Below are 24931 nucleotides of genomic sequence, written 5' to 3'. Positions count from 1 at the left end.
CCTTGTACCAAGTTTGACTTTGATCCCTTCAGCCATTCTTATGTCATCACGGTAAGGAAAACGTATCACAGATGGGCGCATGGACAGACGGACAACCCGAAAACATAATGCCTCCAGCGACTTCATTGATGGAAGCATAAAAAAAAACTATAACAACACACTTCGACGTCACGACGTCGACCAATATGCCTCCGCCCACATTATTACATCATTGTAATACTTGGACCAAGTTTGCTTTAAATCCATTCAGCTGTTCTCAAGTTATCACATTTTTACCTGACATTATATCTGACCTTTGACCTATTGACCCCCAACTTTTTACAGTTCATGTTTGCATCATTATACATACCTGTACCAAGTTTGAATTAGATCCATTTAGCTGTTCTCAAGGTATAGACCTATTACAGATTTGACCTTTGACCCCCAAAATCGAATAAGTTAATCTTTACATCATTATACATACCTGTGTCAAGTTTGAATAAGATCACTTCGACCATTCTCAAGTTAAAGACCTAAAACAGACTTTGACCTTTGACCTCTTGGCCCCAAAATCTAATCAGTTAATCTTTACTTCATTATACATACCTGTACCAAGTTTGACTAAGATCCCTTTAGCCGTTCTCAAGTTATTGCGGGAACGAAAACCTATCACGGATGGACGGACGAACAGACGGACGGACGGACAACCTGAAAACAGAAAACGGAAAAATAAAAAAAACGCACCAGTGTCCGAAGTAATCCGTTCATTTTGGCATTTTTAATATGAGATAGCCAAAGCCAAAAAGTGAACGAAATCCTTTAGTATTACCATTTAGAACCATTTATAATTTCCTTTTCGAAGCCATAAGAACCGTTTAGAACAATTTAGATTTACCCTTTAGAACCCGTTAGAATTACCCTTTCAAACCCTTAAAATTACCCTTCAGAATCACCCTTTAGAACAATTTAGAATTTCCCTTTAGAATTAACTGTGATAATTACCCTTTGGAACCCTTTATAATTACCCTTTCAAACCCTTAAAATTACCCTTGAGAAGGCTTTAAAAACATTTAGACCAATTTCGAAATACCCTTTAGAATCACCCTTTAGAACAATTTATAATTACCCTTTAAAATTAACTATGATAATTACCCTTTAGAATTACGCTTTGGAACCCATTAGAATTATCCTTTAGAACCCTTTAAAATTACCCTTTTTTTGTATACGTACAAGATCGAGGCTCGTGTAAGAGCTAACATTAATCACAAAAAAAAAAAACGGACACATAAAACATATAATAAGTGGAGCGGTAAACAAGATGGGGAGAGAGGGGGAAGCACACAAGCACAACAATTGAAAGCAGGGACATCGAGAGATCTGTGGAAGGTAGAAGGCTTGGAGGGAAGAGGCGTGGGATGTGGGGGGTGGGAGAGGTATAAAACACATGGATACTGCCAGAACTTCCAGGAAAGAAGTCGGTATTTCAAAAAAGTAGTTCTGGGGTGAATTAACAGGGGTAGAAAAGATCAAGCTTTTGGATGGGTAAGATAAGAGATGGTGGTGAACAGCTGTTTTAAAGACCTGGAGGGAGGAGTGGGATTGAAGAGTGTGAAGGAGTTTGTTCCAGAGGTGGGAGTAAAGAGGAATGAAAGAGTGAAGGTGAGCAGAGTCTTGATTTTGGCAATTTCACCAGAAGAGGGTTGCTGGCAGGTCTTGTACGACCTGCAGGAATATTAGGGGGACACAGCACAGAGAGAGCTGGGGGAGCAAGGCCAGAGAGGAGTCGGTAGAAGACAGAAAGACCACCAACCTGCCTGCGGTGAGTAAGTGAAAGGCCCTCGGAGTTAGCTTCATCGCGGGAGATTCCAATGATTCTGAATGCTTTGGTTTCAACAGCGTGAAGCCGAGCTTGGTGTGAGGCAGGAGCACCAGCCCAGAGGGGAGAGCAGTATTCCATTGAGCTGCGGATGAAAGCCTTGTATGTGGTGAGGAGCTCAGGTGTGCCAAGGAAGGACTTCGCATGACGGAGGATGCCCAGTCGGCGACTGACTTTGAAGGCCAGCTTGGAAATGTGGTTTTCCCAGGAAAGATCATGGCAGATCGTGAGACCAAAAAGCTTGAGTGACAGAACTTCTTGGAGAGGATTGTTGAGAATGTAGATGGGAGGGTTGTCCAGTCGGTCTTTTCGGAGAGACATAGTAAGAGTGTGAGACTTGTCAGGATTGAAAGACATGTTCCACTTGTTTGACCAGTCTATGATTTTTACAATTAATCTTTAGAATTACCCTTTGAAACCCTTCATAATTACCCTTCATAATTACCCTTCATAATTACCCTTCATAATTACCCTTCATAATTACCCTTCATAATTACCCTTCATAATTACCCTTCATAATTACCCTTCATAATTACCCTTCATAATTAACCTTCATAATTACCCTTTAGAATTAATCATTAGAATTACCCTTTAGAATTACCTTGTGGAACCCTTCATAATTACTCTTTAGAATTACGCTTTGGAACCCTTTAGAGTTATCCTTTAGAACCCTTTAAAATTACTCTTTGGAACCCATTAAAATTATCCTTTGGAATTACGCTTTGGACGCTTTAAAATGACCCTTAAGAACCCTCTATAATTACCCTTTACAACTCTTCAGAACTATCTTTTGGAACCCTTTAAAATTACCCTTCATAATTACCCTTCATAATTAACCTTCATAATTACCCTTTAGAATTAATCATTAGAATTACCCTTTAGAATTACCCTTTGGAACCCTTCATAATTACCCTTTAGAATTACCCTTTGGAACCCTTCATAATTACCCTTTAGAATTACCCTGTGGAACCCTTCATAATTACCCTTTAGAATTACCCTTTGGAACCCTTCATAATTACCCTTTAGAATTACCCTGTGGAACCCTTCATAATTACTCTTTAAAATTACTCTTTGGAACCCATTAGAATTATCCTTTAGAACCCTTCATAATTACCCTTTAGAATTACCCTTTGGAACCCTTCATAATTACCCTTTAGAATTACCCTGTGGAACCCTTCATAATTACTCTTTAAAATTACTCTTTGGAACCCATTAGAATTATCCTTTAGAACCCTTCATAATTACCCTTTAGAATTACCCTTTGGAACCCTTCATAATTACTCTTTAAAATTACTCTTTGGAACCCATTAGAATTATCCTTTGGAATTACGCTTTGGACACTTTAAAATGACCCTTAAGAACCCTCTATAATTACCCTTTACAACGCTTCAGAACTATCTTTTGGAACCCTTTTAAATTACCCTTCAGAAATCTTTAGTGTGACCCTTTAGAATTACCCTTTAGAATCACCCGTTAGAATTACCCTTTTTTGTATGCAAGATCGAGGCTCGTGAAAGAGCAAACATTAATCCCACAAAAAGTCAAACCGACACAAACCGAAACATAAAACACAAAATAAGGGGAGCAGTAGACAAGATGGGGAGAGAGGAGGAAGGACACAAACACAACATTTGAGAGCAGGGACATCGAGAGAACTGTGGGAGGGAGGGCGCTTGGGGGGAGGTGGGAGAGGTATAAAACATATGGACACTGCAAGGACTTCCAGGAAAGAAGCTGGAATTTCGAAAAAGTGTATCTGGGGTGAATTAGCAGGGGTAGAAAAGATCAAGATTTTGGATGGGGGGAGACAAGAGCTGTTTTAAAGACCTGGAGGGAGGAGTGGGATTGAAGGGAGTGGGGGAGTTTGTTCCAGAGGTGGGAAAAAAGGGGAATGAAAGAGTGAAGGTGAGCAGCGACCCTAGATTTTGGCAGTTTAACCTTAAGAGGGTTGCTGGCAGATGTTGTGCGACCTGTATGAATATTTGGGGGACAGAGCACAGAGAGAGCTGGGGGAGCAAGGCCGGAGAGGAGTCGGTAGAAGACAGAAAGACCACCAACCTGCCTGCGGTGAGTGAGTGAAAGGCCCTCGGATTTAGCTTCATCGCAGGAGATTCCAATGATTCTGAAAGTTTTGGCTTCAACAGCGTGAAGCCGAGCTAGGTGTGAGGCAGGAGCACTGGCCCAGAGGGAGGAACAGTATTCCATTGAGCTGCGGATGAAAGCCTTGTATGTGGTGAGGACCTCTGGTGTGCCAAGGAAGGACTTCGCACGACGGAGGATGCCCAGTTGGCGACTGGCTTTGGAGGCCAGCTTGGCAATGTGGTTTTCCCAAGAAAGATCATGGCAGATAGTGAGACCCAAAAGCTTGAGCGAAAGAACTTCTTGGAGAAGATTGTTGAGAAAGTAGAATGGAGGGTTTTCCAGTCAGTCTTTTCGGAGAGACATAGTAAGAGTGTGAGATTTGTCAGGATTGAAAGACATGTTCCACTTGTTTGACCAGTCTGTGATTTTGTCCAGGTCTGCAGAGAGTGAGGAGGCTGCAGGCTGCCGATCTGAGGGATGAGGAATGGAGCGGCAGAGAGTGGAGTCATCAGCAAAGAGATAGAGAGGATTTTCCAGAGAGTCGGAGAGATCATTGATGTAGACGTGAAAAAGCACAGGGCCCAGAACACGACCTTGGGGAACTCCAGCCAGAACAGGAAGAGGCGATGAGAGAAATCCATTCAGGGCCCCATGTTGACTACGACCAGAGAGGAAGTCCCCAAGCCATGAGTGGAGATTTCCATGGATACCATAGGAGGAGAGTTTGGTGAGCAGAGCTGGGTGCCAGACCGTATCGAAGGCACGTGATATGTCGAGGGAGAAAGCTCTGATTTCCTGTTTGGCATTGAGGACCTCCATCCATTGTTGAGACAGCAGAAGCAACATGTCCAGAGTAGAATGACATGGTCTGAATCCAAATTGATGATCGGAGATCAAGCCATTGGAGAAGAGGAAGGATTTGATATCCGAAGCAATGATGTCTTCCATGACTTTGCTGATAAATTGGGAGCAGGCTGATTGGTCTGTAGTTGCAAGGATCTGTTTTTGCACATTTTTTGTGTAAAGCGGTAATGTTTGCTGATTTCCAGGATGCTGGCAGATGACCTTGAGCAAAAGAGTGGGTGAAAAGAACAGAGAGAGGGTGAGATAGAGCCACAGAGCAGGATTTTAGGACCCGTGGGCAGATGCCGTCTGGTCCAGTTGCAGAATCAGAGTCGAGTTTTGACAAAAACTTCTCCACCTTGTCAGGAGAGAAGGAAACAGAGTCCAGGAGCAGTTGGGTTCGACTGGGTAAGGTGGGAACAGAGAGAGATGGATTTGAGACACAATATTTTGAGGCAAACACAGAGTTGAAGCATTCGGCTTTGTCACATGCGGTGTCAACTGTGCAGCCATTTGAGGTGAGGGAGGGGATGGAGGCGGAACAAACACCAGAAACGGATTTGACCAGACGCCACCAGGATTTGGAGGAAGGAGACAGGTTTGAGAGTTCATTCTTGAGTGTGGAGAGATAGTGCTTTCTGGCACTCCTGAGGGTAGACACACACTTGTTCCGAACTTGTTGGAAGGAACTGAGATTACCTTCAGTTGGATTTGCCTTCCAAGAGGCAAAGGCAAGTTGTTTCAGGGCAACTGCCTCAACACAAGATTCAGTGTACCATGGACGAGAGGAAGGGTAAGACAACTGAAGATGAGATGGGATAAATCTGTGTATGAGAGAGAGCAGTTTGCTTTGGAAGAATTCCCAGGAAGAATTGATGTCAGAGGCAGTAGAGATGGGAGACCAGTCCAGATGATTGATGGCTGCTTGCAGCCCGTGCCAGTCAGCCTGAGTGAAATGCCAGACTCGTCGATGCTGAGGAGGCTCTCTGAGAATGGCCAGAGAGATGTCCACTTTAACAAGCACATGATCAGAAGAACTGATTGGAGCAGAAGAAGAGCAGCAGACATTTGCAGGGAAGTTTGTCATAACCAAGTCTAGAAGAGAAGATACTCCATTGACTGAGACCTGGGTCGGGAAATTGACAGATTGTGTCCATCCCAATGAGTCACAGAAGTTCTTTGCTGAGGTGCCATGGCTGGTGAAAGAGGAACCCACACCCAGCCAGCTGGCATGATGACAGTTGAACTTGCCACATATGAGGAAGAGAGAGTTGGGGTGAGTTGATAGAAGTTGGTCCATGTTGTCAGACAGCGACATGTAAATGGAGTCATCACTGTTTGGAGGACGGTACAGAACACATATGATCAAAAGGTGGGAGCGGAGGGGAAGCCGTAGCCAGAGGTACTCCTGGGGGTGGGGTGGAGAGAGGGTAGTACAAGGAGAGTGTGGAAGAACGTTTTTGATAAAGATAGCAACCCCACCACCAGGACGAGGCTCAGGTCTATCATACCAGAGGAGGGAGTAACCAGGAAGAGATGTTAAGGAATCAGAGACTTGTTGAAGGAGGAAAGTTTCTGTTAAGCAGATCAAATCTGGATTGCCAGAAGCAACCTGAATGGATAGATCAATCAGGTTTGAGCGAAGGCCTCGGATGTTTGAGGTCCATATCGTTAATGAGGAGAGAGGGGGAGCATCGGGTGCAGGCGAGGGGAGGGGTGGGGTAGGGGCAGATGAAGGATGGGTAGGGGAGGTAGGAAGAGCAGTTAATAGTGTGTCAGAGATTACAGAAGAGTTCCAAGAAAGGAAGGATGAGGACGAAAGGTTTGATGGTGATGGGATGAGGCACAATGAGGGGTTCTTTGAAGGGTAGCAGAGGAAAGTAGAAGGTTGGGGGAGGTGGAGGTATGAGATAGAAGGGAGATGAAGTCGGGAGGAGGCAGCTTTGAGAAAGGGGTGGGAGGGGGGATAATTGGAGAGGGATGGTAGGGGGGGAGATTTGAAGGGGAGGGGTTGGGGGGGAGTTTTGAAGGGGAGGGGTTAGCGGGGAGTTTTGGAGGGGAGGGGCAAGGGGAGAGTTTAGGAGGGGAGGGGCAAGGGGGGAGATTTGAAGGGGAGGCGCCAGGTGGGAGTTTAGCAGGGGAGGGGCAAGGGGGGAGTTTAGGAGGGGAGGGGCAAGGGAGGAGTTTAGGAGGGGAGGGGCAAGGGGAGAGATTTGGAGAGGAGGGGCAAGGAGGAAGTTTAGGAAGTGGATGATTTATGAAAGACGAACATTTATAACAAATTGGGTTTTTTGTGATTTTCAAGTTAGCGATCCGTTTAAGAACGATGGAGGAGGGGTGGAATGAATGTGAATTTCGAGCATGTAGTGATTTAGAATTATAAGCGATTGAATATTTTTTTGAAGTGGAATGAGTTGGAGAGGAAATTGAAAAGAGCCTTTTAAATATAAAGAAAAACAGCGCGTTGTAATATACCACTGAATAAAACACTGCAGGGGAAAGTTTAAACATATTTAAACAGAACCGTGAAGAACAATCTAATATTCACAAAAATACCAACGGGGAGAGGGAGCCTAGAGGGACAACCACGAGTCACGTGAACAGGGCAAAAGATATCAGCAAAAAGAACAGGGCAAAACAGATCTGGGGAATGGCGTGAAATGGGGGTGAAACACGTGGTCGAAGAACGAACGAACGAAAAGAACAAAGAAGGAATTGTTTTGGGTTTTTTTCTAGTTAAGATTTTAAACAAGGACGTATGGGGTGAAAAGACTGGGAAAAAACTGAGAGAACGAGAGTAGCAGGACCACAATCGACCATTGAGAGAAAACAAAGCCTCCAGGTAGGAAGCTTAAAGAACAACAGCAAGGCCGCAATATATTGCGGCACGAAATACTCGACCACTCTATACAGGTATGAAAGATTAACACCCATAATCTTCCAAGGGATGCACTATAGGTACACACACATAAGATAAATACAGTTTCGACAAACCTACAATTGTGAACAATTACTTAACTTCAAGCGCGCGTGAAGGTCGGGACAGCTTCGTAAAACTTTAGAGTCATTTAGAACCCTTTATAATTATCCGTTAGAATTCCCCTTTGGATCCATTTAGAACGCTTTAGAATTATCCTTTAGAATTATGCTTTGGACGCTTTAAAATGACCCTTTGGAACCCTCTATAATTACCCTTTACAACGCTTTAGAACTATCTTTTGGAACCCTTTAAAATTACCCTTTAGAAATCTTTCGTGTGACCCTTTAGAATTACCCTTTAGAATCACCCATTAGAATTACCCTTTAGAATTACCCTTTAGAACCGTTTAGAACTATCTTTTAGAACCTTTTAAAATGACCCTTTAGAAACCTTTTGTGTGTCCCTTTAGAATTATCCTTGAGAATTGCCTTTTAGAATTTACCCATTAGAATTCCCCTTTAAAACCATTTTGAATGCTTTAGAATTACGACCCTTTAGAATTACGCTTTGGAACCCTTTATAATTACCCTTTAGAATCCTTTATAATTACCCTTTAGAACTACCTTTTAGAACCCTTTAAATTACCCTTTAGAACCCTTTATAATTACCCTTTAGAAATCTTTAGTGTGACCATTTAGAATTATTAAACTCCATGTCTCTCGGTCCCTGCTCTCAAATGTTGTGTTTGTGTCCTTCCCCCTCTCTCCCCATCTTGTCTACCGCTCCCTATGTTATATGTTTTATGTGTCGGTTTGTCTTTCTGTGTGATTAATGTTCGCTCTTTCACGAGCCTCGATATTGTATACAAAAAAAAAAAAAAAAAAAAAAAAAAAAAAAAATCCTTTACCATTACCCTTTAGAGTCATTTAGAACGCTTTAGAATTATCCTTTAGAATTACCACCCTTTAGAATTACCATCCTTTAGAATTACCACCCTTTAGAATTACCACCCTTTTTAATTACCACCCTTGAGAATACCACCCTTTAGAATTACCACCCATTAGAATATCACCCTTTAGAATATCACCCTTTAGAATTACACTTTGGAACCATTTCAAATTATCCTTTAGAACCCTTTAGTGTGACCCTTTAGAATCATCCTTTAGAGTTTAGAATGACCCTTTAGTCATTTAAAACCCTTTATAATAATCCCTTGGAATTCCCCTTTAGAACCATTTAGAACGCTTTCAAATTATCCTTTAGAATAACCACCCTTTAGAATTACCACCCTTTAGAATTACGCTTTGGAACCCTTTCAAATTATCCTTTAGAACCCTTTATAATTACCCTTTAGAACCCTTTAAAATTACCCTTTAGAAACATTGTGTGACCCTTTCGAATTATCCTTTAGAATTACCCTTTAGAATTACCCTTTAGAATTACCCATTAGAATGACCCTTTAGAGCAATTTAGAACCCGTTAGAACTCCCCTTTATAACCATTTTGAATGCTTTAGAATTACTATCCTTTAGAATTACACTTTGCAACCCTTTAAAATTACCCTTTAGAAACCGTTCGCGTGGCCCTTTGGAATTATCCTTTAGAATTACGCGTAAGAATTACCCTTTAGAGCCATTTAGAACCCTTTAGAATAACCCGTTAGAATTCCCCTTTATAACCATTTTGAATGCTTTAGAAAAACCACCCTTTAGAATTATGCTTCGGAACCCTTTAGAACCCTTCATAATTACCCTTTAGAAATATACTTTAGAACCCTTTAAATTACCTGTTAGAAACCTTTAGTGTGACCCTTTAAATTTATCCTTTATCATTACCCTTGAGAACCTTTTATAATTATCCTTTAGAATTACCCTTTAATATTGATTTTCACCGACCTAAATGGTATTTATTTTATCCGACATAAATCGTATTTTTTTCACCGACGTAAATGGTATTTATTTCACCTACCTAAATGGTATTAATTTTCACCCACCTAAATTGTATTACTTTTCACCTACCTAAATGGTATTGATTTTCACTGACCTAAATGGTATTGATGTTCACTGACCTAAATGGTATTGATGTTCACTGACCTAAATGGTATTGATGTTCACTGACCTAAATGGTATTAATTTTCACCCACCTAAATGGTATTGATTTTCACCTTCCTAAATGGTATTTATTTCATCTAATTGAATGGTATTGATTTTCTCCAACATAAATGGAAATTACTTTCACCGACCTAAATGGTATTTATTTCATCTACCTAAATGGTATTTCTTTTCTCCTGCATAAATGGTATTGATTTTCACCTACTGAAATGGCATTGATGTTCACCTACCAAAATGGTATTGATTTTCACCTTCCTAAATGGTATTGATTTTCACCTTCCGAAATGGTATTGATCTCCTCCTACATAAATGGTATTTATTTTCACCTACCTAAATGGTATTTATTTCATCCAACTAAATGGTATCGATTTTCTCCTCTATAATGGTATTCATTTCATCTACCTAAATGGTATTGATTTTCTCCTACATAATGGTATTTATTTTCACCAACCTAAATGGTATTGATTTTCTCCTGCATAAATGGTATTGATTTACACCTACCTCAATGGTATTGATGTTCACCGACCAAAATGGTCTTGATTTTCAGCTTCCTAAATGGTATTGATTTATACCTACCAAAATGGTATTGATTTTCACCTACCTCAATGGTATTGATTTGCACCTATCTAAATGGGATTGATTTACACCTACCAAAATGGTATTGATTTACACCTACCTCAATGGTATCGATTTACACCTACCTAAATGGTATTGATTTACACCTACCAAAATGGTATTGATTTACACCTACCTAAATGGTATTGATTTTCACCTACATAAATCATATTTTGATTTTTCCTCCTACATAAATCGTAGTGATTTTCACCTACCTAAATGGTATTTATTTCATCTACCTAAATGGTATTGATTTTCTCCTACATAAATGGTATTTATTTTCACCTATCTAAATGGTATTGATTTTCTCCTACATAAATGGTATTTATTTTCTCCTGCATAAATGATATTGATTTTCACCTTCCTAAATGGTATTGATTTACACCTACCGAAATTATATTGATTTACACCTACCTCAATGTTATTGATTTTCATGTACCTAAATGCTATTTATTTTCACCTCCCAAAATGGTATTGATGTTCACCTACCAAAATGGTATTTACACCAACCAAAATTGTATTGATTTACACCTACCTATATGGTATTGATTTTGACGTACCTCAATGGTATTTATTTTTACCTCCCTAAATGGTATTGATGTTCACCTACCAAAATGGTATTGATTTCAGCTTCCTAAATGGTATTGATTTACACCTACCTCAATGGTATTGATTTACACCTACCTAAATGGTATTGATTTACACCTACCTAAATGGTATTGATTTACACCTACCTAAATGGTATTGATTTACACCTACCTAAATGGTATTGATTTACACCTACCTAAATGGTATTGATTTACACCTACCTAAATGGTATTGATTTACACCGACCTAAATGGTATTGATTTACACCTACCTAAATGGTATTGATTTACACCTACCTAAATGGTATTGATTTACACCTACCTAAATGGTATTGATTTACACCTACCTAAATGGTATTGATTTATACCTACCTAAATGGTATTTATTTTCACCTACCTAAGTGGTGTTTATTTTCACCTACCTAAATGGTATTGATTTTCACCCATCTAAATGGTATTTATTTTCACCTACCTAAGTGGTGTTTATTTTCACCTTCTTAAATGGTATTTATTTTCATCTACCTAAGTGGTGTTTATTTTCACCGACCTAAATGGTATTGATTTTCACCTACCTAAGTGGTGTTTATTTTCACCTCCCGAAATGGTATTTATTTTCACCTACCTAAGTGGTGTTTATTTTCACCTTCCTAAATGGTATTGATTTTCACCGACCTAAGTGGTGTTTATTTTCACCTACCTAAATGTTATTGACTTTCACCTACCTAAGTGGTGTTTATTTTCACCTTCTTAAATGGTATTGATTTTCACCCACCTAAATGGTATTGATTTTCACCTCCCTAAATGGTATTGATTTTCACCTACCTAAGTGGTTTATTTTCATCTACCTAAATGGTATTGATTTTCACCTACTTAAGTGGTGTTTATTTTCATCTACCTAAATGGTATTTATTTTCACCGACCTAAATATTGTTTATTTTCACCTACCTAAATGGTATTGATTTTCACCCACCTAAATGGTATTTATTTTCACCTACCTAAGTGGTGTTTATTTTCACCTCCCTAAATGGTGTTTATTTTCACCTACCTAAGTGGTGTTTATTTTCACCTTCCTAAATGGTATTTATTTTCACCGACCTAAATATTGTTTATTTTCACCTACCTAAATGGTATTGATTTTCACCCACCTAAATGGTATTTATTTTCACCTACCTAAGTGGTGTTTATTTTCACCTCCATAAATGGTATTGATTTTCACCTACCTAAGTGGTGTTTATTTTCACCTTCTTAAATGGTATTTATTTTCATCTACCTAAGTGGTGTTTATTTTCACCTACCGAAATGGTATTTATTTTCACCTACCTAAGTGGTGTTTATTTTCACCTTCCTAAATGGTATTGATTTTCACCGACCTAAGTGGTGTTTATTTTCACCTACCGAAATGGTATTGATTTTCACCGACCTAAGTGGTGTTTATTTTCACCTTCCTAAATGGTATTTATTTTCACCGACCTAAGTGGTGTTTATTTTCACCTACCGAAATGGTATTTATTTTCACCTACCTAAATGCTATTTATTTTCACGTACCTAAATGGTATTGATTTTCACCTACCTAAGTGGTGTTTATTTTCACCTGCCTAAATGGTATTTATTTACACCGACCTAACTGGTGTTTATTTTCACCTACCTAAGTGGTGTTTATTTTCACCTGCCTAAATGGTATTTATTTACACCGACCTAACTGGTGTTTATTTTCACCTACCGAAATGGTATTTATTTTCACCTACCTAACTGGTGTTTATTTTCACCTACCTAAGTGTTTATTTTCACCTACCTAAGTGGTGTTTATTTTCACCTAACTAAATGGTATTGATTTTCACCTACCTAAAGTGGTGTTTATTTTAACCTACCTAAATGGTATTGATTTTCACCAACCTAAATGGTATTTATTTTCACCGACCTAAGTGGTGTTTATTTTCACCTTCGTAAATGGTATTTATTTTCACCGACCTAAGTGGTGTTTATTTTCACATACCTAAGTGGTGTTTATTTTCACCTACCTAAATGGTATTGATTTTCACCTACCTAAATGGTATTGATTTTCACATACCTAAATGGTATTTATTTTCACCGACCTAAGTGGTGTTTATTTTCACCTTCCTAAATGGTATTTATTTTCACCTACCTAAGTGGTTTATTTTCACCTACCTAAATGGTATTGATTTTCACCTACCTAAATGGTATCGATTTTCACCTACCTAAATGGTATTGATTTTCACATACCTAAATGGTATTGATTTCACCTCCCTAAATGGTATTTATTTTCACCTACCTAAGTGGTGTGTATTTTAACCTACCTAAATGGTATTGATTTTCACCAACCTAAATGGTATTTATTTTCACCGACCTAAGTGGTTTATTTTCACCTACCGAAATGGTATTTATTTTCACCTACCTAAGTATTGTTTATTTTCACCTCCCTAAATGGTATTGATTTTCACCTCCCTAAGTATTGTTTATTTTAACCTACCTAAATGGTATTGATTTTCACCTACCTAAATGGTATTTGTTTTCTCAGCTTCCAAACACTATGGGACATCATGCCCTATCCAATTTTGTGTCCCATGAGTATTATTGCTTCATTGCTCATTTCTGAATCTTGGTTCTCAAGGAACGATGTTTAAAGTAAACGGAACTGAACTCACTTTATGTATTTGTCGATACCTTATATGATAGGTAACCATGATAAAGTAAAGCAGAACAAGCATTCTGAGTATTGCGCTGCAATACATGTCCCCTACCGGCAGTCTGTCGTCCGGAAAACTGTTGGGGAAATTACCAAGGGTTATTTACCCACAGGTACTGAATCGTTCCCAATCGCTAATTACCTCAGGACGGGCTCACCTGTGATTCGCACTCGGGACTTCGATTTATACACCTCACAGACAGGTCAGCAGAAGCACGAGAAAATAAGTTGTTGATAAAGAACCTTTCGAGTCGCTAAATATCAGTAATTTATTATATTTTCCGGTTCACGATCAATGATCGATGTGTATATATATATATGTTGCTCGGCTTGGCTCCGCCCCTCCCGAAAGCGCGCGCTGTGTCACGCTTTTGACGTTCGCGAGACGAGGCTGAGGGCGCGTGGTGCGGCTTGAGGAGAACTCTAGAATAAACAAGAGATATCCATTTAAAAAAATATTTTCGTTTAATTAACGATATCTGCCAAACCACGTGCCCTATCGCAAATTCCAAAAGGACATTTTAGTAGACTGACATGCTGAACAGATCTGTGAAGTTTCCCCTCGATTGGATCAAAAATGAGGGAGGAGCTCGGTTTTAAAGGTTCATGCTTAAAAACGTCATAACTGAAACCATGTGATGCATGACGTCATGCTCGCTGACTTTTTTGTTCGTCATGGGTATGCGATTCTGCCTGCAAAGTTTGGCCTCGATCTGTTCAGCCATTGCAGAGAAAAAACAATATGGCGGCCGAACCATGTGACCTGTGACGTCATAATTAACATTAAAATATTCCACAGACGGAGTCCCCCCTACGGTGAAAATTTGATCTCAATCGGTCCAATTATTGCAGAGAAAATCTTTTTTAAAGGAAATTAAAACTTAAAATGGCACTGAGTTAAGGATCATCAGAATTATCAGAATTCCCAAAGTTCAAAGTGCCATAACTTTGTCGAAAATGATCGAAACGTCCTGAAGTTCGAACTTGATCTGTAACTTATCATGAGGAAACCATGTGCCAAGTTTGAAATCATTAGCATTAAGAGTTTAGAAAAAAAGTCCAGAAAACTGTTCTTTGCATGACGGATGGACTGACAGACTGACGGACTGACAGACTGACGGACTGACAGACTGACAGACGGAGGGACGGCGTGCAAACCTATAGTCCCCTCCGGTGTACACCGGTAGGGGACTAATAAGAGCTCCTGTAGTTTTGCAGTCGGTAATTGTTTACTCAAGTACTGGAGTTGTCATGACAAGGTTCTCAGGAGGTGTGATACATGTTTTTCAAGGTGACACTTTGTAAAAAGGGACACAAAGACTTTGGATTTTCTATATCCGATGGCCTATTGGATAAAGGGGTGTGTATCAACTCTCTGAGTCCCGGTGGCCCAGCAGACAAGCAAGGAGCTCTGCAGCCATTCGACTGGATCTTACAGGTAAGTGTGAGATGTGGGCTGGATTAGGTTCTTTAAGTCTCCCGACATCATTGCCTCTACCACCAAAGGTGGATGGACGTTATGTTTTCACCCCTGTCTGTCTGTTTGTTTATTTGTCTGTCTGTGAACAAGATATTTCAAAAAGTTGTGCACGGAATTGGAAGAAATTTGGTATTAATTTAAGGTTGGGTATTTGGTAAGAAGGAAATGATTCGAATCCGGATACGAGAATTGAAAGTAATTTTAGTTGATTCTTCACCATCGAGTGGTTAGGGCCAAAAACGATATATAGCATGATATCTCAAAAAGTTGTGAATGACTAATAAACAAGCGTTACGCCTAAGTCCCCCGTCGAAGTGATGCGAGTTGACAAAGTGGAAGACGCAAGGCGGCCATCTTGGATTTTGACGTGGCGACCCAATTTTCAATAGCTTTCTTCCTTATGCGTAGATACACCCACACACCAGATTAGAAGTTAGTAGTTCGTTTATTTTTCAAGATATTTCGCTCACAAGGTTCAGACATACATGGCGGCGGCCATCTTGGATTTTGATGTGGCGACCCAATTTTCAATAGGGTTCTTCCTTATGCCCAGATACAACCACCCACCAGATTAGAAGTTAGTAGTTCGTTTATTTTTCAAGATATTTCGCTCACAAGGTTCAGACATATATATGGTGGCGGCCATCTTGGATTTTGACGTGGCGACCCAATTTTCAATAGCGTTCTTCCTTTTGCCGAGAAACACCCACACACCAGATTAGAAGTTGGTACTGCGCTTATTTTTCAAGATATTCCGCTCACAAGGTTCAGACATACATGGCGCCAGACATACATGGCGGCGGCCATCTTGGATTTTGACGTGGGTTGCACCCACACACCAAATTAGAATTCGGTCCTTCACTTACGCACGGCACGGCACGTGGCCGCTTTGCGGGGAAAAATGGCCTCTAAACGGTGGTTTTTTTACTTACGCACGGACGGACGCACGTTCGCACACACCGACGCACGCACGGACGGAGGGGGAAACCATAGTCCCCCTTTCGGTCCGCGGTGCGACGGGGGACAATAAACCTGCTGGTCGAGTTGGTTGGGTGATAAGAACAAGCCGATTCGATTTTGGTTCAGGTCTGAATCCAGATCAGTGGGATACAAAACATAAACTGGTGAGTCTGGCAGAGTTATGCGCTCCATCGAGTGCCGTTCTCGTTACATTTATATTGAGTTGCACTATAAAACGTGTATCCTTACCTGATGGATGACCCTAGGTGTGTGTGTCACTACATCATGACTTTGTCACAAGTATAAACACAGAATGGGAATGCTTTTCTTCCTCATCTCAATCGTTTGGCTGTACATTTTCACTGTGAAAACTCTTCATTCGCTCATAAGGCAATTGCTAACTGGCCTTACATTTACATGAACAATTACCTTACACTGTACAATGCACATGTATCTACAGGTCTTAAACTTGCTTTGTTTTCCTCAATGTCTTAAAGTACATTTAAGACCGTCAGTGTGACTAATGTTGTTCTATTACAAATGTCTCACCAAGTCGCATTTTCACATGATTGGATTGGACTTTATTCCTCCATCCCAGGAGGAGATTTTAGGCACTGAACTCAGATGGACCCTGCCCTTACCAGGTGAATGGAGTGCAGGTGCAGAGCTTTGACTGCAATCTGCTCGTTCCACTCGTCACCGCCTCAGGAGACGTGCTTCATTTGGTGGTCAGCAGAAACCAGTTCCCCAGCTGCGATCACGAAGCATCTCGGACGACATCCTGGAGTCCGCTCGGCAGACGGTCATCGTTCGGAGCTAAGCGTTGCGACAGTCAGAGCAAAGAAGCGATTGCAATTTGATAAGGAAAAGGCAACACAATGATTGGAATTAACTCGACGAGTGATCGAATGTTGATTTTGCCAGAGAACAAGATTTGTGTTGTCAAATTAAGAATTCCAAATTCGTTTTGTGATTGATAAATGTGAGATACCCAGGTAGCCGGATTGTTTTTTTGATGGAGATATTACAGAATTGTGCTTCGAAATCCACATTTGTGACTTCAGTGGACATTTTAAGCAACTCGCAAGCAATTCCGCTCCATTTTGCCAAAGGTGTGGAAAAAGCAATTTCAAACACAAAAAGGTGAATTTCTCCAACAGGAGATTCCCTTCATTTCCCGATGCTCTTCCTATGTCACCATACCCATGTCCAAAACATTGACAGAGCTGTACGGCTCACGAGGCATTGTCACCATATCGGTTTATCGGACACCATGTCCGATACGCAACTTAAAATTTTTAAACACTCTTGGGGTTTTTACTCCAGTTTTGCTTCTCCATTTGTTCTCAACCGCAATTTATTGCACACTTTATCAAAGCTAAACTAAAATAATTCATTTACATAAACACAGCTGTCGTTTTGCCAACCACTATATTGTCGAGTGTAACTGTGAAATGTTTCCGTGGCACATTTTGTAACGGGATTGCCCCTTTTATTCACGTTTCTTTGTGTTCCTTACGTTCTGTAACCCCTTACGTTCAAGTCTGACGAGCATTTATTATTTTTGATGGTAATATATTTTTGTATTTTGCCTCTGGTAACCTTATACATGCGATGTTGCATTAAGCACATTAAAGTAAAAGATTTCGAAGAACTTTCTTTTCACGGCACAATCAATTTATGTGAATGAAAAACAAAGCAAAGTGAATGAAAAACAACTGCAAATGCATCTCATAAGTAATCATCCTTCATTGTATTGAAGCAAGGATTTAATGTTGCCATGGAGATCATGAACAAACGAACAATGGACAAAAAAAGTTACCAGAACAAGCAAAATAAACCCGATCCAATGAGGCAGATCCCAACCACTGACGATGTCGGAGATGACGGAGCTGAACAATCTGGTCCTCTTTGTCCGGTGTTTGAAGGAGCAACTATGGATGGATTGGTGATGTTAAAGGAAATGTGAAAGTGATACGTCAAATAACGCGACATATTGCCCCGTGTTAACGGAGCTGGGATGACGTTTCGAGGGCAGTGTACTCAAGGCAAATCACAGGTGTCGGCCATTTTACCTATCCTGCCTGTGTCGATATTTCCATCACCGAGTACTGTAGATGGTTTAAATGATCGAATTAACCCAAAGCACAGATGAATCGTTCTTCACCGACACGACAAACAGCTCACTTCGATCAAATGAGCGTGTTTTCCTTTATTTGAAGTGAAAAAATGATGCCTTCCACAGCTCATAAAAGGAAAGAGAAAGAGAGAAGGCTGGTGGATCATAATGGCGATGCCATGTTCCTGTGTCCTATGTTCAAACTCCATCTGGTATTCTGGAGCGTTCAGGGTTGCTGTGTGTGCTCACACAACCCTAAGATGGCAGGTCTAAGTGTGAGACAACAGACTTCATGAGTTCTATCTTCAAAACATCTCCAACACGATGACATGAACTGACAAAAATATAGTTTATTATTTATTTACAGGAGTAACGAACTAACTATGTTAGATTACAGGATGGTAAAGATAGCATCGTCACCTTTGACTACTGTCGGGTCTGAGTCCAACTCCCAATTCGGCTATAACTTATCACCCTGGTGTTTCACAGGTAACGTGTTACAACATTGCATGTGAAGAGGAAGAGGTGAGGCCAGGCTACATCCTGGCCAAACTAGAAATTCCAACCTCTGAATCCAATCACTGAGAAGGCAATGGCACACCACCCAGTGTATTCCTTTCCACTATTGCTGAGGCAGCATTCGTGCCACTGAAAGGGCATTCTCTTTTTATTTTTTATTTTTTTTACAAGCATTTGCATTTTATTTATTTTTTAAACAAGGTTTATTTTTTTTTACAAAAACTTTATGCAAAGCACAATTCAGGTTACATATGTAACTCCAATACAGTGTTACTTAAAAAAAACATTAACTACAAACTGCGAACCTGGTGCTTTGCAATGGTGTCCTTTATGATGCTACGTCAGCCAAGCTGTCCCATCTGCTCGCATTCACGAGTGTACTTAAACATATGATGAGACCTTTTGACAATTAGGCCATAAGCTGGTGTCGGTGCCAAATTTCACATCCCTGCTCTTTCACTGCAAAAAACAATGGCAAGTCACCAGGTGCATTCCATCACATGAGACTGGTTCAACAGCTCATGTGATTTCCAGACAAAGGGAATGTTACATCAAAATGTACATTTTAGATTCTAAGCTTGACCTAGTGGAATAGTAACGATAACACAAATATCCTACCTGTGTAACAAATATCCTCATTTTGAATTAACACGTTAATAACCTAGGCCTAAACGTATATGGGTTTGGACATTTTTATCCCTATTTTAATATTCACAGATTATGCTTACCAAATGAGAGTGAATAAAAATGACAGGAAAATGGTTAGACCAAAGTACAAATCATTCTTAATTTAATTTCTGTCTCAACGATCACATTCACAGGCTGAAATATATCTATTTCTATCAGAAAATGGCTGTTATGTCCAATTTTTGGACATCCGCATCAAGTAGCTAAATGATGGGTGCAGTGGTACGTACGTGGCTATGGTGGGCGCAGTGGTACGTACGTAGCTACCAGTACTGCAGGCCAAACCTTCTATCCCATTAAAAACATCAAGAGTGCAAAGTTAGGGATAAATGTTAATGCGTGGACAGGTTGAGATTCAAGCTTTTCTGTGGCTCTTGGCTAGTTAAGATGCGACACAGCTGAACCACCTCTTGGTTCTTGGTGCAAGTCGGGTGTTTCTGCGAGTTCTTCCTGCAGAGTGTGAGCGATATTCAGCCTCCCAAAATCGCGACTTGGTACCAGCACGCGAACTACTTGCAAACATCGTTCCTTCAACGAGTACACTGGAGGGAGTGAAAAAGAGAAGGATGCATGAAGTGCAACATGAAATCCCCTTCTCACACATAAATAACTACGTATATGAACTTTAAACAATAAATTGAATATATATATATATATATATATATATATATATATATATATATATATATATATATATTGTTGCAGACGCGGTTTTAGATGTTATATTGACCGAGCGGTTGGTATTACCGCGTCCGAACAGTTACTCCCCGATTAGAACCCGATTCCACCCGACGTTGACCAGATCGCACCACAGATATTCAATCGGGAAACCTCTAAAGCGACCGAAAGAGAATGAAAAGAGAAGAAGACAGAGTACGGAGGAAGAACAGATTTATTATACACACACAAGCAATGGATGGAAAAAGCAGTCACACAGCGAATCGTTAACTTACACTATTCATTTTACTTAACCCCAAGACAACGAGTAGGACAGACGACGTTCACACTTACTCGGGGGATATTGCAGGCAGGTAGGGCTTGAGGTGGATTGCTGGAGAGGGAGGAGGGTCGGAGGCAGCAGCTCTCAATTCCTCGCGGTTTTTGGCGGGAAAACCCTTCGTCGCGTATCCGCTGCCGATGCTTTAGACGTCACGCGCTGGCTCGGGCACACCTGCTCCTCTCCTTCTGGTGGAGCCGTCTCCCTCCTTTCAGCGCGTCTCTCCAAAGCTGGTTTCCTTTCCGAGTACCTCTCCTCTTTGGCTTGGAGCGTTTCGCATCTCACCGCTCCTCTTGGTGCCGCCTCTTCGCTCCTCTCCCAGGTCATCTGGTGAAGCAGTCCCTTACAGTCGCTTTTATCACCTTGGGCGGAATCAAGCCGCCGGCTGCGAGGGCACGCCTACCGGGTCGCTCACCGCGGTGCTGATTGGCCATGCGACCCTCTGGCTCACTCCTCCCCTCTATGACGAGGTGGAGACACGCCTTTCTTCTCCGAGATTAGCACATGGGCAATGGCGGCTTGCGGGATTGAACACAACTCGCACCCTTTTGAAAGGAACTTTGGAGAGCGGAGATGTTTGGGGAAATTGCAAGGGCCTACGCTTATTTTGTTTGATACAATGCAAAGTCAATCTAGTGGGAAACACATATTTAGCCTACATGGAATAAGGAAATACACTATTTAAAAAGATATATCGTGACCTGCGTGTAAGTTTCATGGAATTAACTAGGAGGACGGCTGCGACCATTATTTACATTACGAGGGTGTTTACACATAACAAAACCATACTTTTTTACATTCGTTACACTTCCTCCAAAATTGTTACACTTCTTAAAAACCGTTACACTTCTCAAATTCGTTACCCACTTCTCAAAACCGTTACACTGCACCCTCCTTTCTTACGTTTCGTTCTCGGGCCTACAAAACTTTAACTTAGTGTAACACGTAGGTGTAATTCCCTCTACAATTACCCTGACCCTGAGTGTGACAATCTTAAAACACAAATAAGTATGTCCCCCTATTGCATTGCACCCTGTCTAACAGACTCAAGCCCACAGCTAACCGAATTACGGAATTATTCTCAAACTATACATTTACGGTGGGGAGCATTATTTACAATGACGCGATTTCTTATTTACAACGCAACCCAGGACCTGTGTTTTTTTTTTTGTTTTTTTTTTTAGGGAACAAGAAAAAGAAATTCCTGTTGGGAGGGAGAAGACAGCACGCATTGCATCGATGCACCAGTACCAATACCACCAAAGCACCCAAAAGCACCAAAAGCACCACTCGGTGCGCAGTCACCATGGTTCTTAATAAACACAACAAAACAACTGGTGGTGGTCTTCACTTTCTCTGCTGGGCCGAGGTTCTTCCCGACGTCTTCTGGCTTCATGCGGCCTACTTGGAAATAATAATAAAGCACAACTGGTGTTCGTTTTTATTTAGGGCCTCAGGGGCCAACTAAGGGTGGTCCACCTGTTTGGCATAGGTGCCACCTTACCGAGGTCCGCAAGCACGATTCCCTGGCCACTATGGCCGGTCTCCAACAGAGGTGCCCTGCCCCAGAACCTGGGGTCCATCAAGTGGTACTTGGCCGCAGAACAGCGGTCCATAAAGTGGTACATCAACGCAATGCATGCTGGTTCTGGGAATCTCGGGCGCACAATGGCCACCTCACGCACGCTCCCCTCGGCACCCAATGGCGCACAGGTCATGTGGGAGACAAAAGAAAGACAATTGAGCGAGGGGTAAGGTCACAAGGGTACACATCAATAAGGCAATGCAAGGCGAAATGCGTACGGAGGGCGAAGTGAGAAAGCTCGTCCCTACCGTACGTCACCCCCCTGTCACCTACCCTACCCTTGCCCTTACCCCATATGTACAAAATCTACACATTACCAATTCGTCACTACTGTCACGTCTTCCCCATATTTCCCCTATACCAAATTCGTCTCCACAATCCCTCGACTTCAAAATTTGCCATCACCAATTCATCATCAATCCTCATAAGGAGGAAGAGATGGAATTACGCACAATGTCACACCCACGTCATGATGCGTCTCACAATCCAAACATTTGCATCATAAAAAATAATCAAAACATGGCATGGTGTGGAGTACCTGTCACCTCAGGTGAGTGGATGCAGATGGTGTGAGGAGATCCTTCTTCCTAACTATCCTCTAAATGACTTTAACACACTTGACACTACCCGGGGTCTTTCCCTGCCAATCCATTGGCCAACTTACACTATGGGTTCTAAAAACCAATTCCCATTGACCAAACTGTGGTGCTTCTCAATTTGGGGTCTCACTCCCCCGATTCATCTCCCGGTGCCTTCGCACAATTTCTGGGCTGCGACGTGTAGCTCTCCCAGCAGGTCTACCCACCTGCACACCTCCACCACTGCAGTTGCCACCCGAGCTTACCTGCTCCTCACCCTAACCTATCTAACTGGGGAAGGCCCTCTCCTGGCTCTGTCACCCCTTGGTGCCCTCTGGCACTGGGCTACCCGGGTCCGTCCTCCGGATCCTCGGGCCCCATCCACAACAACTACTACCGGCTCCCAGAGCCCACCTGCGGCCTCACCTGGCCGACAGCCTCACAGTGGTGGAGCGCCCAACCAACTACACACACTAACAGGCTACACGCCCAGCCATTTCCACAACACTAATGCACCCATCCAAAGACCATTCTTTCACCCGCACCACAGATGCCAATATCCAACCACAATTTACCTGTACCCTCTACCTAACACTTACACTACCCGCCCCGGGTATCCGTGATGGGGGTCCACTCTTCCCCCATTCACACCTTCGCACCATCCACTCCACTCCACAATTTCCACCATACTCACTCCACGACCATCCATTCCAATACTCCATTTATTCCACACTACCATTCTCCATACCTGCTGTTGCACACCTGGTGCCACCTGCACCCTCCTTTCTTCCTGGACCATTTGGTCAGCACAACACGCAATCACCACTACTCCCTCATACACTGCTCCATTCACCTGTTCAGTTGCACACCTGTGCAATCACACCTGTTCAATTCTCACCTGTTCAATCTTCACACACACGGCATCATCTCAGCTAACTACTCCCTTCTGAAACTTGTGCTTCCCAGTCGTCCCTTTAAACTATTGCGCTCCCACGTCATTATCATCCACACTAAACTACCTGCGTCCCCACTACAGGTATCAGTCACTAGCTAAACCTTAACGTTACCTAATGTCATCTTCGCTAGATCCCTATCAATATAACCAAGCCCTCCCTGGCTCGGTTGTCATAGCCACCCCATAAACTATTGCGCATTTGCCCCCACCTTACTGTGAGGGATGGTGGATTTGCCATCCCTCCACATCGGGGAGGTCCCACTATCAATTTTGCACATCCAAATTCCACAAATCAAAAATTTTCCATTTACTGCCAATTCTACCCACTATTATAAATTTCGTATCAAATCACTACTATCATCATCACAGTCCACTATATCCTAGCCTCGGTGCGTCGTGACATCATTAAACTCGGTTCGTAAAGCCGAGCAATGAATTCGGGTGGTTTGGTCGCCTGCAGGTTGAATCCGTCCGGCTTTCGGTTCAAGGGAGGTGGTTTGGTTGGACCGAGATTCCACGCACCATCTCGGCGCGGCACCTTGCGGTCCCGGGCCCGATGGCTCAATCTCCCCCGGTCGGAACCCCGTCCCCACGAGGGGGCACCGTTCCGCTTCCTCCCACTCGCCCTTGAACCGGACCGGTTGCCTCGCCCTACAAGGCCCGGACTCGACCGTGCGGGGCGGGGCCAAGCCCGAATCGGCAACGACGCTTCGAAGAGAAGCGACGCAGCATCGATCCGCGCCGGGCCTCGCACCCAACAAAGCACACCGCGCCCCGAGTGCTCGCATCGGCTATCCGTCGCCCTAACCACTAACCCGGTTACCGTCGATGCTTTACTTGCATGCTCACATGCATACGCTACCCCTTTCACCCTTACAAAACCTGGCGTTCCAACGCCGTCCGTACATTCCACCAACGCTCTCCCTCTTACACACCACACTTCTCGCACACACTCTTGCGCACACTTTGGTCCACACCTCTCCTCCGTTACGTCCTCCGTAACACTCACCATGGGCGTGTACTCTTGCATCCACCCACTAACGCGCTCGGATGGGCTCTCCCACACTCGCGCCATGACCAATTCAGGTGTGCTTTCTCGCACACGTTCCACCACCACCTTACTCTCCGTGTCACACTTCGTACACCCCGACGTGCATTCTCGCTCGCACTCGGTTTCACACTCGCGCTCCGATGTGCCCTCTCGCACCTGCGCCATCACCAACTCACTATTCGTGTCACACTCCGTACACCCCGACGTGCATTCTCGCTCGCACTCGGTTTCACACTCGCGCTCCGATGTGCCCTCTCGCACCTGCGCCATCACCAACTCACTA

General features: G+C 42.3%; 1 protein-coding gene across 1 annotated transcript in view; it reads left to right on the top strand.

Annotated features, from left to right (window-relative positions):
- The window catches only part of LOC137437443 (glutamate receptor-interacting protein 2-like), a 283933-nt gene extending 266121 nt beyond the window's left edge, over positions 1 to 17812 (top strand). The window contains exons 23-24 of the mRNA XM_068131766.2: positions 15009 to 15155; positions 16802 to 17812. Of these exons, the coding sequence (XP_067987867.2) occupies positions 15009 to 15155; positions 16802 to 17017 (363 nt within the window). The 3' untranslated portion in view covers positions 17018 to 17812. The remainder of the gene's footprint in view (positions 1 to 15008; positions 15156 to 16801) is intronic.
- Positions 17813 to 24931: the final 7119 nt, after the last annotated feature.

Source organism: Myxine glutinosa, chromosome 12, assembly GCF_964187855.1.
Source record: "Myxine glutinosa chromosome 12, kmMyxGlut1.1, whole genome shotgun sequence".
Classification (NCBI taxonomy): domain Eukaryota; kingdom Metazoa; phylum Chordata; class Myxini; order Myxiniformes; family Myxinidae; genus Myxine; species Myxine glutinosa.
The sequence above is the reverse complement of the archived record's forward strand: the minus strand, read 5'-3'. Positions and strand labels throughout refer to the sequence as shown.